The sequence below is a fragment of the Asparagus officinalis genome, chromosome 4, assembly GCF_001876935.1.
Source record: "Asparagus officinalis chromosome 4, Aspof.V1, whole genome shotgun sequence".
In the NCBI taxonomy this organism is placed as follows: Eukaryota; Viridiplantae; Streptophyta; class Magnoliopsida; order Asparagales; family Asparagaceae; genus Asparagus; species Asparagus officinalis.
In genome coordinates this window covers 6,365,543-6,381,236 of record NC_033797.1, presented here as the reverse complement: position 1 = coordinate 6,381,236, position 15,694 = coordinate 6,365,543, and the positions used below count along the sequence as shown (strand labels likewise).

General features: G+C 39.2%; 3 protein-coding genes across 6 annotated transcripts in view; 2 read left to right on the top strand and 1 right to left on the bottom strand.

The window, feature by feature from the left end:
- LOC109836464 (pentatricopeptide repeat-containing protein At3g57430, chloroplastic-like) overlaps positions 1–15,694 on the bottom strand; it is a 52,637-nt gene that overhangs the window by 26,446 nt on the left and 10,497 nt on the right. For 3 of the 4 annotated variants that reach the window (XM_020404361.1, XM_020404360.1, XM_020404362.1), the window contains one exon: positions 4,373–4,495. The gene's annotated coding sequence lies outside the window, so the exon portion shown is untranslated. Of the gene's footprint in view, positions 1–4,372; positions 4,496–6,820; positions 6,896–15,694 lie in introns of those variants that run through there. The other variant, XM_020404363.1, reaches the window with a different exon arrangement.
- Positions 6,093–7,943, top strand: LOC109836470 (probable indole-3-pyruvate monooxygenase YUCCA9). The gene is made up of 3 exons (XM_020404366.1): positions 6,093–7,150; positions 7,247–7,618; positions 7,716–7,943. The coding sequence occupies exons 1-3, from the start codon at positions 6,506–6,508 to the stop codon at positions 7,941–7,943; spliced, it is 1,245 nt and encodes a 414-aa protein (XP_020259955.1). The 5' UTR covers positions 6,093–6,505.
- Positions 10,867–12,642, top strand: LOC109836467 (probable indole-3-pyruvate monooxygenase YUCCA7). The gene is made up of 3 exons (XM_020404365.1): positions 10,867–11,592; positions 11,700–12,071; positions 12,213–12,642. Exons 1-3 carry the CDS (start codon positions 10,945–10,947, stop codon positions 12,435–12,437), a joined length of 1,245 nt encoding a protein of 414 aa, XP_020259954.1. The 5' UTR covers positions 10,867–10,944; the 3' UTR covers positions 12,438–12,642.

Below are 15,694 nucleotides of genomic sequence, written 5' to 3'. Positions count from 1 at the left end.
GAGGCGTTGGTCGCAAGAGGGAAGAATCCGAACCGGAAGAATTGGAAGTCACAGTCTAGAGTAAGACATCCTACAATTGGAAAAGATCAGTGTGCTTGGTGCAAGGAGACTGATCATTAGAAGAAAGACTGCCCAAAGCTCGACGAATGGATGAAGAATAAGCAGAAGGGAAAAGGGAAGCAACCATCATCAGAAGCAAACATCGTATCGGATGGTAATAATTCTGACTCTTCTATTTATTCGCTTTCTATCAGTCCTACAGATAGCTATTCGGAGGAATCTGAATGGATGTTGGATAGTGGTGCGACCTATCATGTATGCCCTAGAAGGGAATGGTTCTCCAGTTTTGAGAAGCTGATGGATAGTGGTGTGGTGTACATGGCTGATAACCATGCATGCCAGATCCTTGGGATAGGAAGAATTCACATAAAGATGTTTGACGGGATTGTTAGGGAGTTAAATGATGTGAGATATGTTCCTTCTTTGAGGAAGAACTTGATCTCAATTGGAGCTTTTCGAGATTGCGAGAGACTCTCGTATTTTGATGAAGGGCGTCAGGAGAAATAACCTGTATTACTTGACTGGAGGTATAGTGGCAGGTAGAGAACTGACGACTTCTATTGATTCGTCTAGACTGCGGCATTTGGGGCTTGGCCATTCCAGTATTGATTCCTCGCATAAATTGAAAGAGGGTGTGAAGACCTGCAGTTTGAAGTCCAGTGAACATGTTGATGTGAGCAAGAAGACTGAGGTGAAGTGTGGCACCTCTATTCACCGAGTTAAGGGTCGTTCTGGAGGAGTTCACGTGGATGTTTGGGGGCCTTCCAAGGGAGCATCATTGGGAGGTAATAGAAGTTTGGTTTTCTTTGTTGGTGGATGTTCTAGACGTGTTTGGGTTGCAATCAAATCCCCTTTGGAGAAAGTCCTAGTAGTACCCAACAGATTGAAGAAGTGTGTAATAGACAGAAAGGTGAAGGTACTCCATTCTGGTGGGAGGTACAAGATGGACCTATTTCTGTATTGCAGCCGAGCTCACGGCATTTCGAGACACTTCATTGGAAAGGAAATCTTGGGGCAATTAGATAGGGTGGCAAATTCGGAGAACCGTGCCTTACTGGAGGAGGATCGGTGTTTGTGGTCGAGCAATGGTTTGCAGAAGAGTTTCTGGACTGAGGCTTCGACATATTTAGGTCATCCTATTAAAGAGTTGTCAACTGCTGTGATTGGAGGTAAAACTCTATTGGAAGATAGGTCTGGTAGTGTCACTTTGGTTAAGGCTTCGATGAGGAAGCCAATTGACTCTCAGCAGGTGGAGAGTTTTGGACAGACCTTAGATGTATCGCAGCGGGTGGAGAGTGATGCTACTCCACATTAGGTGGGGATTTTTCCACATACTCCAGGTCATTCTGCATTGGTTGGGATTCCAAATGAGGTGACACAGCGCGGGAGTCATTTGGATTCGGATGCGGATGATGAGTTGGGTTTTGTTTCGAGTGCAGCTGATAGATATAGTTTGGATATGGTCATTGGTTCACCTCAAGTGGAGGTGTTTGAGGCCATTGGAGGTGCTATCAGTCGCAGACTTGATCGTGATGTTGGAGAAGGGTTGCGAACTCTTCTATTAGATTGAGGCCTTTGGAGGTCATTTGGGTGAACTACGTTCGGCTTGATTCCTTGGACAAGAGGATACGTAGGCAGTCTTTATGATGCAGCCGGGTTTTGGATTATTTGATGAGGGTGAGACCGATTTGGTGAGTTGATACCGACATTTGGAGTGTTTGTATTCTCATTTGAGCTCTCGACTTGTTATGGATTGAGTCCGTTGTCATGAATTGTTTCACTTCGTAGTAGACACAACAAGTGAGGCATTTGGTTTGGTTGGTGTCGGCTCAGTTTTGGGAAAACTTCACCGAGGTGGAGAATTGTTGGAGCACGTGAAGAGATGCTTGTGGGGGCCACAAGCTTTGGAGAATTGAAATTGTCCAGCGGTTCCACCTCGAAAGCCAGGCCCACCCGATTAACCTCCAGGCTATAAAATAGGAATAGGCTTTAACCTAGGGTTTTTGGCGTGCATGTGAGGGGTTGCAGGTGGGGTTCATACAAAAGGCGGCTGGATTTTCTCTTTTGGATCAAGTACAGAGCAAAAAGGAGGTGCAAGGGCTTGGTGAAAACTGCAGCAAAGAAATTAAGGCGGCTACAGTGCTGAGAGAGAGAGAGAGGGGACTGTCTCGGGTTTTGTGAAGAGAGAAAAAGTATTTGGAGGCTGACCTTTTCTTGTGAAGAAAAGCAAGGAGCCTATTTGAGGGTTTAGATTGTGAGAGTTGTAAACCCATCCAACCCGCCCCGCCCCGACCCACCCCGGCCCATGATATATTTTTTGGTTAGGCTAGTTGTTCGTTTAATCATTTGGTCTGCAGCTAGCTGCCAACAAATCCAAAAGGCCAAAGGTCTTTGGTTTGTAGGTCTTTTGGCCCATTGAGAAACAAAACAGCAATCTTTAAGCTCGTTGTTGTCTACTTGGAAGGATTAAAAAGTTTAATACAAGTTTAAAAATATTTTAACACAAGTTTAAATTACTAAAAAATAAATTTGAAATAATATTATAATTGTAAATACAAATTTAATATGATTAAAAAGGTATAAAAAAAGAAAAAATTTGGAGGAAAAACCCATGGGTCGGCCTACAACCCACGGGCTGTGGGCTAGGTCAGACCCAGCCCGCACCTAGGCAGGTCGTAGGCTAAGTTGGGTCCAGTTCCAGACTCGGGATCAGAGAAGTAGCTCCGACCCACTCTGACCCGGCAGGGCTCGGGTCAGGCCCTGCTCGGTCTTGAACTCGACGAGCTAGGTCACGGGCCTGAACCGGCTCGGCCCACGCCCATCACTATATATAAGTAATGAAATAATTCTGTTCACGTGGTTCCATCACCTGACATGCGTAACCAACAATTGCTCACATGTATATACTTTACTTGTACATACACATACGCCTCAATAAACCAAACTAACACCTCTCAGATATGTATGCATACAAATAAGTAATTAAGAAACCTAACCAACCAACCTTCTTTTAGAAATCCAATAGGCCCCATTCAAAAGATCAAGCAGAATCAGGAACCGCAACTTGTAGGTCAAAGGATTCATAGACATATTAAACAAACCATTATTTATTCTCAATAGAAATGTAGGATTTATTAAAGCAAGATCCTCTTTAAGGAAAACTCCAAGCTAACATTGATTTGATAGAAGCATTCTAGTCCCAACCAAAGACATTCCATATTGAATTGTACCTAGGAAGCAACCCAAAAGCTAGCTCCTCACTATCTCATTATCTTTCATTTTTTTTTTACAATCTTTTAACATGTGAGAAAACCCTAGTGTCCTCGCTGTATCTTCACTTGTTTTCTATGCTAGTTTACTGGATAACCTGCACTAAACTAGAAAGGCTTGCCAACAAGTTTGCTTTCACAACCAGAAACCTACAGTGGTGATAACTGACCATGGGAAATATGTAGAAAACTATCATTCTAACGCGCAATAAAAAGTTTTGTGTTGTGGCTGTGATGCCCTTACCTTATATTAGGAATTGGTTTAGGCGATTCTAAGAGAAGGGAAGAATGATGCACACATCCCTGCATCACATAGATAGAATAACAATACAAATATTCTCATATCACCTTTTACGTATGGCTTTTAGTTAAAGAGTCTCTAGAAAGGAGAACAACAGGCGGTGAGATGGCCATACTCATCTTAAGGACCATAGATTAATAAAAGTTTAGTACTCAGTGCACAAGCTTAACTCTCTTTTTTCTGCCTCCCTCATGAAAAGGGGAGAGACTAGGAAATCCAAGCTTCATGCACATGCCTTGAAGAAACAAAGAGCTCTCAACTCTATAAACTAGAGACCAGAATTCAGCATCACTTCCATATATCATCCTTATTAAAGGAATACAAGCACTGTACCTTTCTCCGTGAACAGTTTCTTCTGAGGTAGTTACCTTTGAAAAGCTTGCAACATATGAAGAAGCAATAAGAACCTACGTAGAAGTTCCAATGATAGAAGATCAAAACTTTTATGTTATTAGCTTCACACCATTTAATCTTCTCAATAGATTGCTGGTGACCCGTATCATATTAACTAGTATCTTTTGATCTTATAGTGTAATAGATAAATGAAAGGAGAATATTCAAGGCAATTACATAGTTGAGAGAATACAAAGAATCGGTGTCTTAAAATAGAGATCTTAAGAAATAACAAGAGAAGAATACAAACTCTAAACTCAAAAATACTGGTATAGCTTATGTCAAAGCTTGGATGTAAAGTTTCTAAATGAAACATCATATTGCAATTTCACTCAAATAACTTCCATACCTAGGTTAGCGTGTTTGATGATGTGAAGTATGTCTCCCCAGGACCTTGCCATACCCACCAAGAACACATATTGATTTCATCTGTAAATTGCTCCGATTCTTTGCCCCCCACAGGGCCTCCTAACTGAAATATGATGAAGATTATGTTCTCCGGTTGAGATTCTTATATCAATATAAAAAGCAATATAATTTTATGGTAATGATCACAATCACGGTTACAGGCATATGATAGTAGAAGCTGAACTTCTGATGAATTATTATATATTTGGTTTATATCTGTACAATTATATATTTAACCATATGCATGTACATAAAAAAATCTCAATACAGTAGACTGTCATATAAAGCATCATCTATTTTGCTACTCCCTTTTATGCTTTTCATTCCCCAAAAAACAAATAAGCAAAAAACAAGAAGCAAAAAGAGAGAAGAAAAAATGATGGTAACTTAGGGGCATTTATTTGGAAACGACATGGCACATTTCTTGATGAGGAACTAAATTTAAATGAAAGAGTTTAAAATTTTTAAAATTGAAAACACAACTTACTGAGCAAGTTAACAACAGAAACTATAGATGAATGCAACACAACCAAACAAGAAAAGCAAGAGATATTTTAATGACTGATAAAGCGCTAGCTTCCCATGCTAAGTCGTATATGCAGTTGTAATTAATCTATGGTCACTTATGCTATCCAGCATGTAAAGGCAAAGAAAAGTTGTTCTTCATTATCCAAGGCTTTTCTTATTCATGATGCACAACTCATTTAACTCGAGAAAGCTTCATAAAAGGGTCGGTCAGACTCATGCTTGAGGACTAGCAAACTATCAACTACGCGTAGAACCTGTATGAACACAAGAGGAACCTCCACTGAGATAACCCTGGGAATGAGAATGTTTGGCACAAAGCTTAAAAAGAATTTGAAAAGTAGCAAATCATGGGTTTTCATACCACCACGCGGTTTAAGTCAAACCTTCGAGCAAGAGAGATTTCCTAAGGTAAGCAAGCTAGTGGATGGTGTTGTTCTTGTTCTACAGAGACAAGAAACTTCTAGATCAGGAAATAAGTAGAATAGCAGCGGTAGATGTACTTATTTTGAATTCAGCTAATCAAACTATATTGTGAATAAAAGACAAGAAATTACCAATAGAATGTTATCATAATACCATTCTTCATAAATTGCAGAATCTATGAAGTAAGTTTGCTATTTCTAGATTTCTTTCTCCTCAAGCCACGACTCAATTATGAATCTGCAGCATTGACTGGGAGTTGATTTCAGTTTAACAGCTACCTGATCAGTCCAAGATTGTTGAATCCTCCAAACATTTTTTCATATAGAGCTACATAGTAAACCAATTTCAACAGAAAAAGTCTTGAACTATGATGAAATTATGGTTGAGAAGAAACGAAAACTAGCCTTATGTCATAATAATAGGTTAGGCTGGCATGATCATAGAACTAAAAGGTAAACAGGACTCTCAACCTCTTCTAATAATCCAAACATTCAACACCAAAGAACTTTTACCACCGTTTGTAGTGTCATAGACTTTCACTAATTACTAAATCTTTGCTAACTCATTGAGTAGAGTAAGAGCTTGATAAGATATTGGAAGGATGTATAAGATCCCTAGATAGTAGTAGAAATACAAGATAAACATTAAGTTCTTTATGCAGAAAAATTTGTAAATTTATCTGTGTAACTCATTGGTTCAGGTATAGAATTTTGCAGAACCCCTAGGGCCTCGCAAAAGAAACAAGGAAATACAGGAGATAATACACTGATGAAGAAGAAGAGATTTGAGAAAATAAAAGATACTATACACGTTCTTCAAGCCTCCCAATAAATGTGTCCGAAGCATCTGCCTAAAAATATAGTAATGCATTCAAACCACTGAAAATTAAACAAAGGAGAAGATGGCCAGGCTTATCATTTGAGAATCTGTCAACCTTCCCTCCAGTCATCACCATTACATGCGACTCTCATTGACATCCCCCCTATTTAAACAGACTACATCTTTCCCTTCCTTACAAAGAAAACTTCATTCCCTCCTGGCTCTCTACCTTCCTCTTTCATTATCAACTCCTTTCTCCAATCCCTATTAGCAACCAACAAACAAACTGATCAGTTGATCAATCATGGGTGACAATCATAACTTCCCATCTGGGAGGTGTATGTGGGTGAATGGCCCAATCATTGTCGGTGCAGGTCCTTCTGGCCTCGCTGTTGCGGCCTCACTAAAGGAGAGCGGTGTCCCATATGTTATCTTCGAACGCTCTGACTGCATTGCCTCCTTATGGCAAAAGCAGACCTACAATCGCCTTAAGCTCCATCTCCCCAAAAAGTTCTGCCAACTTCCAGGACTTCCTTTTCCTGATTCCTACCCAGAGTACCCTTGCAAAAACCAATTCATCGATTACTTGGAATCCTATGCAAAGCATTTTGACATATGTCCAAGATTCAATCAATCTGTCCAGTCCGCTAGGTATGAAAATACAAGCGGTCTATGGCGTGTAAGGACCGTTGGCCTGCAAAATGAAGAAATAGAGTATATTGGCAAATGGTTAGTTGTGGCTACAGGAGAGAATGCAGATAGAGTGATCCCCGAATTTGAAGGATTGAGGGAGTTTGGCAGTGACATTATTCATGCTTGTGATTACAAGTCTGGTGAATCTTATCGGGGGAAGAAGGTCTTGGTTGTTGGATGTGGGAATTCTGGCATGGAGGTCTGCCTCGACCTTAGCAACTATGAGTCTTTCCCTTCCATGGTTGTTCGAGACTCCGTAAGTAATTTCTGATTAAAAAAACATAGAAATTTCTATGAATTATGAAGTGTCGGTTCCTCAGTTTCTGAACAAGTTCTTTAATTTGATGAACAGGTCCATGTGTTGCCAAGAGAGGTCTATGGGAAATCGACATTCGAAATGTCAGTTTTCCTAATGAAATGGCTACCGCTGTGGCTGGTTGACAAGATAATGCTTGCACTGTCTTGGTTGGTCCTTGGTAATGTCGAGAATTATGGGCTGAAAAGACCAGCAGTCGGTCCTTTGCAGCTCAAGAGCACACAGGGGAGAACCCCTGTTTTGGACATCGGGGCTCTAGACAAGATAAAATCTGGTGAAATTGAGGTGGTTCCTGGTGTCAAGAGGTTTTTACCTGGAAGAGTTGAGTTTCTTGATGGCCACGTTCTTGACTTTGACGCGGTTGTCATGGCCACAGGATATCGGAGCAATGTTCCCTACTGGCTTCAGGTAAATTTACATATTTATTCATTAATATTGCTTTTTTGATCTGTCAAAGTGATGACTGCTAGGATTGCTCACTGACATTGAGCTATTTCTCTTGCAGGGGACTGATTTCTTTTCCAAAAATGGGCTACCAATGGCACAATTCCCAAATTCATGGAAAGGTAAGACTGGACTTTACGCCGTTGGATTCACTAAGAGAGGGTTGGCTGGTGCATCTTCTGATGCTGTGAAGGTAGCAAAAGATCTTAGCGAGGTATGGAGAGAGGAAACAAAGCAAGCCAGTAAGCTTGTTGCATGCCACAGGAGATGCATCTCGCAAATATACTGATCAGAACCTAAGCTTATACAATCATTCTTTTCTCAAGATTTTTCGGGGCAAATTTAGTTGTATTTAGTGTAGGAAAAAAAGTATACAAAACCCTTTATCAGTGGAGGCCAAAGTTTTTGACAGGAAAGGACCTTACATTCAGAGTACCACTAAATATGACGAGGCCTAATTTTATTTTATTTTCCCCAGTTTTGCAATTCTTTTGTATCTACAGAATTTTAACTCAGTTAAAACAGAAACATGTTTCTACTTCTTGTTTGGATCTTCAAATATAGATAATTCTCACTCTTGCTCTTGCTCTCATATATATACAGGAGTTCACGAAAGGACTAGAAACATGTTAACCTGAGTATGAATCCCTTAATATCTCCAGCTTGTCATTCTCGTAGATTTACGTGTTACGAGTGACAATCTTGCTCTATTTTCTATTAGGCTATGTCACAGAGATGAATGCAGATGTTCGACCAAATCTAGCACTCTTCGTTCTTAGTCTAGACTCTTCCGTTTTGTAAGGAATAAGGTTGATCAACTACGTATTGTAAAATTTAGCAATTTTAATATCTTATCTGGTATGATATGATTAAGTATTATGTTCTGTGCAAGAGAGGGGTTCATCAGAATGACTAGAAGTTAAATTGGAGGCTAAGCATGCAACAAAATGGTGGAGGAAATCTGACATCTAAATATTTGCATTCTAACAAGTCCTCGAAGGATGAAAGAAGGGACTACTCAGGAAAACAAATGAAGAAATTGTTTTTAGCAGAATATTTCTCCAATGAAGGATTTTTCAGAGGCCAATTTGAGTTGATTCTTAGGCACCGCCATTCCGCATGTTCAATAATCTGTTTACAGTTAAGGAAGTTAGACTATGTATTGATTCTTCTTTTTCCATCCCAAACTGAATAAAGGATCATTTTTGCCCATGTTCAATAATCTCTTGACGGTTGACAGTTATGGCAGTTAGGCCCATCTTCTGTTTTTTGCCCCTCACATGGATTCGTTTAAATAAAAAGAAGATTGTAGACATGACATGCATGAAGAAATAGTTGGTGAAAATAATTTAAGAACCCTGAAGACTTCGGCTTTGCTTTGGTGGCCATAGGTTCTTCCTATTATGCAGTAATTACTAGCAGTTGGACCATGTGGCTTATAGTAATACAGGGTATTCTTTTCTCTTTTAGGTTTGACTAGATAAGATGATTTTTTCTGCAATTTTAATTTTTCCACTGGCACAATAATTAAAATTTTTTAGATTGTAGCACCCTCTAATCTAGAAAGTTCCATTGATATTATTAGTGATTTTGGGGTTAGAGTATAGTCTAACATGTAGAAAAAATTAGAAAGAGCAATGCATTTAAATAGAAAGTTGGGATTAATATCTAGCAACTTAAGTTTTTTGGATTCATGTAGTTCTTAAAATATCTATCCTTTAATAAGGTGATATGCTTACAAGTATTAAGAGAGAGTAGCTGAAGGACAATAGGAAAAGCATTTATTTATATCACATTATAGAGGAGAGATGGGAGAAATTACTTTCCATGGGAGATGCATTTCATTTACATATTTATTTTAAATTTTATTTGATTTTTTATCACACTTTCTTTAGGTGAACTTCTTATTAATAAACAAATTCGCAGAGCCCTCTCCTCAAATGGTACTAGAAGCCTAGGATTGAGGTCTTATTAGTGCATTGTAGAGCTCAGTGTTGAAAGAAAGATTGAAGTCCAGAATCAGTTTGATTTTTTCCTTTGTATTGTCTATCTATAATAAACCTCAATTTTTTCTCTTAATCAGATGTCTTCATACGTAACAGCTTTCTGTCTTCATATTAACAGAGGAAATAGTTGATTTGAATATGATTAGGGTTTTGGTTCAAAGCAAATTAACTAAAAATTACCAACCTAAAGCTTCATAGTCGGATAATTAATGAATCTCAAGGTTATAATTGACTTTAGAAAGGTGATAATATTGACTTCCTAATATAATCATATATATCATTACCTCCTACGCATTTACCATTGAACAGTGTACTGTACAGTATGATATTCAATTATGAAAGATATGACCAGAATTTAATGGACAATTAAATTTCAAACAAGTAGCAGTCAATGATAAAATTTTCTGTCAAATGACGGTAATGAAGTTTGCCATAGTTACACAGCTTAATTAATTTCATAAACACCCCCAACCCATCTAAAAAAAGAAAGGAAAAAAAAACAAATAAAAGGGGGGAACAAACAACTAAGGAGTAGCATGAAGAGGAAAGTCGGAAAGAGTATAAACTCAAGGAAATAAAGTGGATGAAGGGAAGATTTATGGAAAATCACAGAAAAAAGTTGCTAGAACAACTAGAAAGCGCGTTTGCTCGAAAGATTACATTAAAAACAGGCTAATCTCTCAATATCAGAAAATATCATGTACTTTGGTTTAGGGCCATATATTCTATACCATAAAAGTACACGCCCACCAGATACAGAAGCAGGCGGGAGGGGGAGGCAAAGGAAAAAGGAACTTTATATCATTAACTACTCAACTTACCTATAAAACAAACATGAGGTAATGAAGACGGTGGCCTAAGAAATACATATTAATGCATTCAAGTGGGTGTGTCCAAAGAATTTAGGGGGCACAATAGAAGCTAAACCAACAACTAAATCACCTCTATCTTCGATCACACACAAGATTCAGAGTGAGAAAAAAGTGATGAGGGTATAAAAATTAGATCCTCTGGGTTTTCAAAATCTCTCATAAAGTATGCCTAAAAACATTTGTTTAACAATATTTAATGCATCCAAATCACTGAAGCATTAAAAAAAAGAGACGTCAAATCTCATTATTTGAGAAGTACCAACTTTAATTCCCATCCCCTCTATTTAAACAGCTTTCCTCCCTCCTACCTTATTCACTCTACTCTCAACTCAGACCCCTTTCCTCCAACTGTTCTTCCTTTCTCAGTTCTTTTCAACTCTCAATTCCAAAAAACACTACCACTTCTGTGGAAATGCCTGATAACCATGATTTTCTATCTCAGAAGTGCATGTGGGTGAACGGGCCAATCATCGTCGGTGCAGGCCCAGCTGGCCTCGCCGTTGCTGCCTCTTTAAAGAAGAATGAAGTTCCTTATGTTATCCTTGAGCGATCAGACTGCATTGCTTCCCTCTGGCAAAAGCGAACTTATGACCGCCTAAAGCTCCACCTCCCCAAACAGTTCTGCCAACTTCCTGGTCTCCCCTTCCCCGATACCTACCCTGAGTACCCTTGCAAGAAACAATTCATAGACTATTTGGAATCCTATGCAAAGCACTTTGATATCGAGCCAAGGTTCAACCAGACCGTCCTATCTGCTAAGTTCGATGAAACCAGTGGGCTGTGGAGGGTGAAGACCATAGTTGAGACCAGTAAAAGTGAGTTTGAATATATCGGGCGTTGGCTAGTAGTGGCTACTGGTGAGAATGCAGAAAGAGTGATTCCAGAGATTGAAGGACTAAAGGAGTTTGGAAGCGAGATAACACATGTATGTGACTATAAATCCGGTGAGGCTTACAGAGGGAAGAAAGTGTTGGTCGTCGGTTGTGGTAACTCTGGCATGGAGGTGTGCCTAGACCTCTGCGACCACAATGCATCGCCTTCCATGGTGGTTCGTAACTCGGTAAGTAATCATATTATGCAAATCAAGATTCCATGTAAATCCATATCAAAATCTATTATGCTCAGCTCTTATTTTTCTTAAACAATTTTCTTTGTTTACTTGAACAGGTTCATGTGTTGCCAAGGGAGGTTCTAGGAAAATCGGTATTTGAGTTGGCAGTTTCACTGATGAAATGGATACCGTTGTGGTTGGTTGATAAGATACTGCTTGTTTTGGCCTGGTTCGTGCTTGGGAACATGGAGAAGTATGGACTAAAAAGGCCTTCAGCCGGTCCTCTGGAGCTCAAGAACACACAGGGAAAGACTCCTGTGTTGGATATTGGAGCTCTAGCCAAGATAAAATCTGCTGAAATTGAGGTCGTTCCTGGAATCAAAAAGTTTCTCCCTGGAAGAGTTGAGCTAGTTGATGGGCACATCCGTAACGTCGACTCAGTTATTTTGGCTACTGGTTACCGCAGCAATGTTCCTTCTTGGTTACAGGTAATTTCACAATTTTATATTCTGTTTTCATGGCCATGTTTTTAGATTCGTCTTGGCTACTGAGAACCCTGATGATTTTTAGTGCCAAATGGGGAATCTGACTACATTTATACTGATCTGTTCTTTCGTTTTTGGTTACAGGGAAGTGATTTCTTCAACAAAGACGGGTTCCCAAAAAAGCAGTTCCCAAATTCATGGAAAGGGAAGTCCGGGCTTTATACTGTTGGGTTCACAAGGAGAGGACTTGCAGGTGCTTCTGCCGACGCAATAAGAATAGCAAAGGATCTCGGTCAGGCGTGGAAACAGGAAACAGAGCAGGCAAAGAAGTTGGTTATCCTTCGTAGAAGATGCATATCGCATTTCTAAGCATGTTCGGAGCAAAATGTACAGACATTCTCTCAGCGCAACCCAAGTTTTGCCAACTGAATCACCTTACGTACAGAATTAGCCTGACAATGATGAGCGTTTTTTAAAAATTTTCTTTTAACTAAATGGAAAGAACTAACAATTCTTTGCTAAGCTGTGATCTTTGATCTTATATTATGATTTTCTTGTTCCTTCTGTACTTTAAGATATTATCTTTGGTCGCCCAGTTTAAGATCGCCGACCTTATTATACATGGAATCTGTGTCACTTGAATGGACTAGTTGACGATCCAACATCAACTGTTTTTGGCTGAAGAAATGTGAAATTATAAGAAATAGAGAGCTCTCAATGAACACCAAGAAAGGCAATTTGCACTAGCCAGAAAAATATTATCTATATACATCATCGATTACGATAAAGAGGAAACACATGGATTTAGAAGTTCATGATAAAGAATATTGTGAACAACTGAAAAGGACAGTTCATGAGAACAGTATCCATCTAGGACATATAATTATGTGACCAAGACAAATTGGAATGAATCCTGTGTTTATTACTTTCATAATAATTTTTACTTTGACAGAGGAGCGAGATCTACAAGGTATAGCTGGAGAGAATCAAAAAATTGAATGAGCTAAAAGCTACAGGAACCTGCACTATTTATTTCTGAAAAGGAAATGAAAGCCCAGGGCCCTTAAAGCTTGTGAATGAAACTGTAACCATATAGGAATAGACCCCACTAGAACCAGAATAACCCAACCACACGCCATCAGGCCCATCCAAAATTCATGAGATTCACCTTTCACCAACAACTGAATCCGCCTTCTATATCCATATTTGGAGCATGTCATTAAAAACAATTACACAGCTGACTTTGAACTTAGCCCTTAGTGGAATCCTGCAACTACACAGCATAATCCCTTCCCACTTTATTATTATTTAAAGTATTTCCTACTATCCTGTGGGGTATACAAAGATTCTGAGACCCCTTCCCTCCAAGAACTAACAGTTGAAGAAGCCCATAACTAAACTATCCCATCCACTACAGGGCCTACTCAAAACAGTGTTCTGCTTCCCATTGTATGTGCCATACTGCTTTACTTCGTACGGGCAAGGACACAGCAATCATGTACCACAAATGTACCACTGGAATCCAGCTATGCACATATAATCAAAGATTTGGTGAAGAATCTTAGTACATGTTTCATATCAATGTAGATTCTTGAAAATTTCATAATTCATAGCCATCGGCATTGATGCAATTTTGGAAGCTAGGTAGGTACTCGCATATTCAGAGATTAAGGTTTCAATGATCACTGCAAGACATATCAAGAACTTCCTTCAGGAGCCAAACTGAAACAACTTAAGATATGCATAAATAGAATGTTACTTACCGGCAACATCTTCATATGTCAATATCTAACAGATGATATATCATTCTACATGCTGCAAACAATCTCCTATTTGAATTCTTGGGAAAATGTAGATAATCAGATTTCACCACACAAAATTTAGCCCAATGGAATTATTTCCCTGCCAATTTATGACCACCCGGAAAAAGAATCTAAAGTCACCATCTTATAGAACGGAATATTGCCAAGGGCTCGTACTAAAGCAGGAGAAATAAGATCAAATAAGGACAGCACTAGTACAGTATCTGAAGCTGAATAATAAACATCAAACTAAGAAAATGCGGTTAGAAGGATGAGCATTTTAGTCTGATGAGGGTTTGAAATTCGCAGAGGGGAACAATGTACAGCTGGATGGACTAAACCCAGAGGAAATCTATAAGTTCGACCACACTTTAATTAGCTCCAATCACAGAAGGATTGACAGCAGCGTGAAGGCCCACCAAACATGGGCATAAAAGTTGAATAGGCTAAGAACAGATGCACGAGTGTGATCGTGGGAGAGCGAATGACAATACCCTCAAGCCTAACTCATTGGCTCCACATCCAGAAGAGAGAAATGGTCCACTGCAAATGAACATCTTCTCTTGCTCTCCATGGCATCTACCATGAATGGGAAGCTGAGTTGATGAACTACTGATAGATGGGAACTAACCCAGAGTTGGAGGAGAACCAGCATCTAGTACAGTTTTAATAGGGCCGAAGGCTAAGAAGACCTTAAAAGAAACAATGAAGCTTTGGAGAAGGCTGTAGTTCATAAATCCAGGACAGAAACTACTCAAGCTAAGATCAAAATGTTGGATTTAAATCTAATTAAATCTATTTGTGGGCACATATGATTAAACTTTGTGTATTGCTATTCTTCAAGATAACCCACTAAAGTGATCAATTAATTTAGGTTAATGGGTATTTAAATAAATCATGGGGTTATATGTGCAGATACCAGGTTGTAATTGTAATTTGATGAGGGGCTAAATTATAAATGTACAACACATATATATATGGGGTTATGGTCCCTAATCTAGGGTTAGCCACTCTCATTCTCTTATCCCCATCTAAAGAGATCCATAAGGGAGAAACCCTAAGGTTAGAAGATCATCAAAACCCTAATAAGGTTTTTCTCAATGGATTCAGGTATATGCTTCCACACCTTTTTGATTTTTGTTAATCTCTTTGAATTAATCATGGCTTTAAGATTTAGATCTCAAATATTAGATTTAACAAGTGGTATCAGAGCCACCGTTGATTTGTTCTAAGAGATTAAGATTAAAATTAGGGTTCTTTGATCTTAATTTGTGTTTTATTCAGATTTATTAGGATGAACAGTAACGGTTTTTTATTTTTTTGGGTGAACAGTAAAGATTTCCTTTTTTTGTTTGGTTTTTCTTTCAATCTTGGATCAAAAGGTCATCTTTTTATTCTGGATCTGATTTTGAAATAAAATCGAGGAATTTTTTTTGGATCTATTTTTTGTTTGGTCGTCGGTCCCCGTGCTCCTCGCCGGCGAAGTGTCGCTGGCGGCCTCGCTCTCGACTCCGACGGCAACGGCGGCATTAGAAAACCTTAGGGTTTCGACCTTTGGGTGCGGGAGCAATGACGGCGACGGTTTCAGATTAAACTCTCAAGGGGTTCGTGCACGTGAAAACGTGCGGAAATTAAGGAGGTGTTTACCTTAATTTTTAGCGAGGCTTGAAAGCTTCAAACGAACCTCGGGTTCGTTCTCAGGCGAGCCTCACGCTCGATTCAAACGAACCTCGTGTTCGTTCTCAGGCGAGCCTCGCGCTCGATTCAAGTTGAACATCGCGTTCATTCTCAAGTTGAACATTGCGTCCATTCTCAAGTTGAACC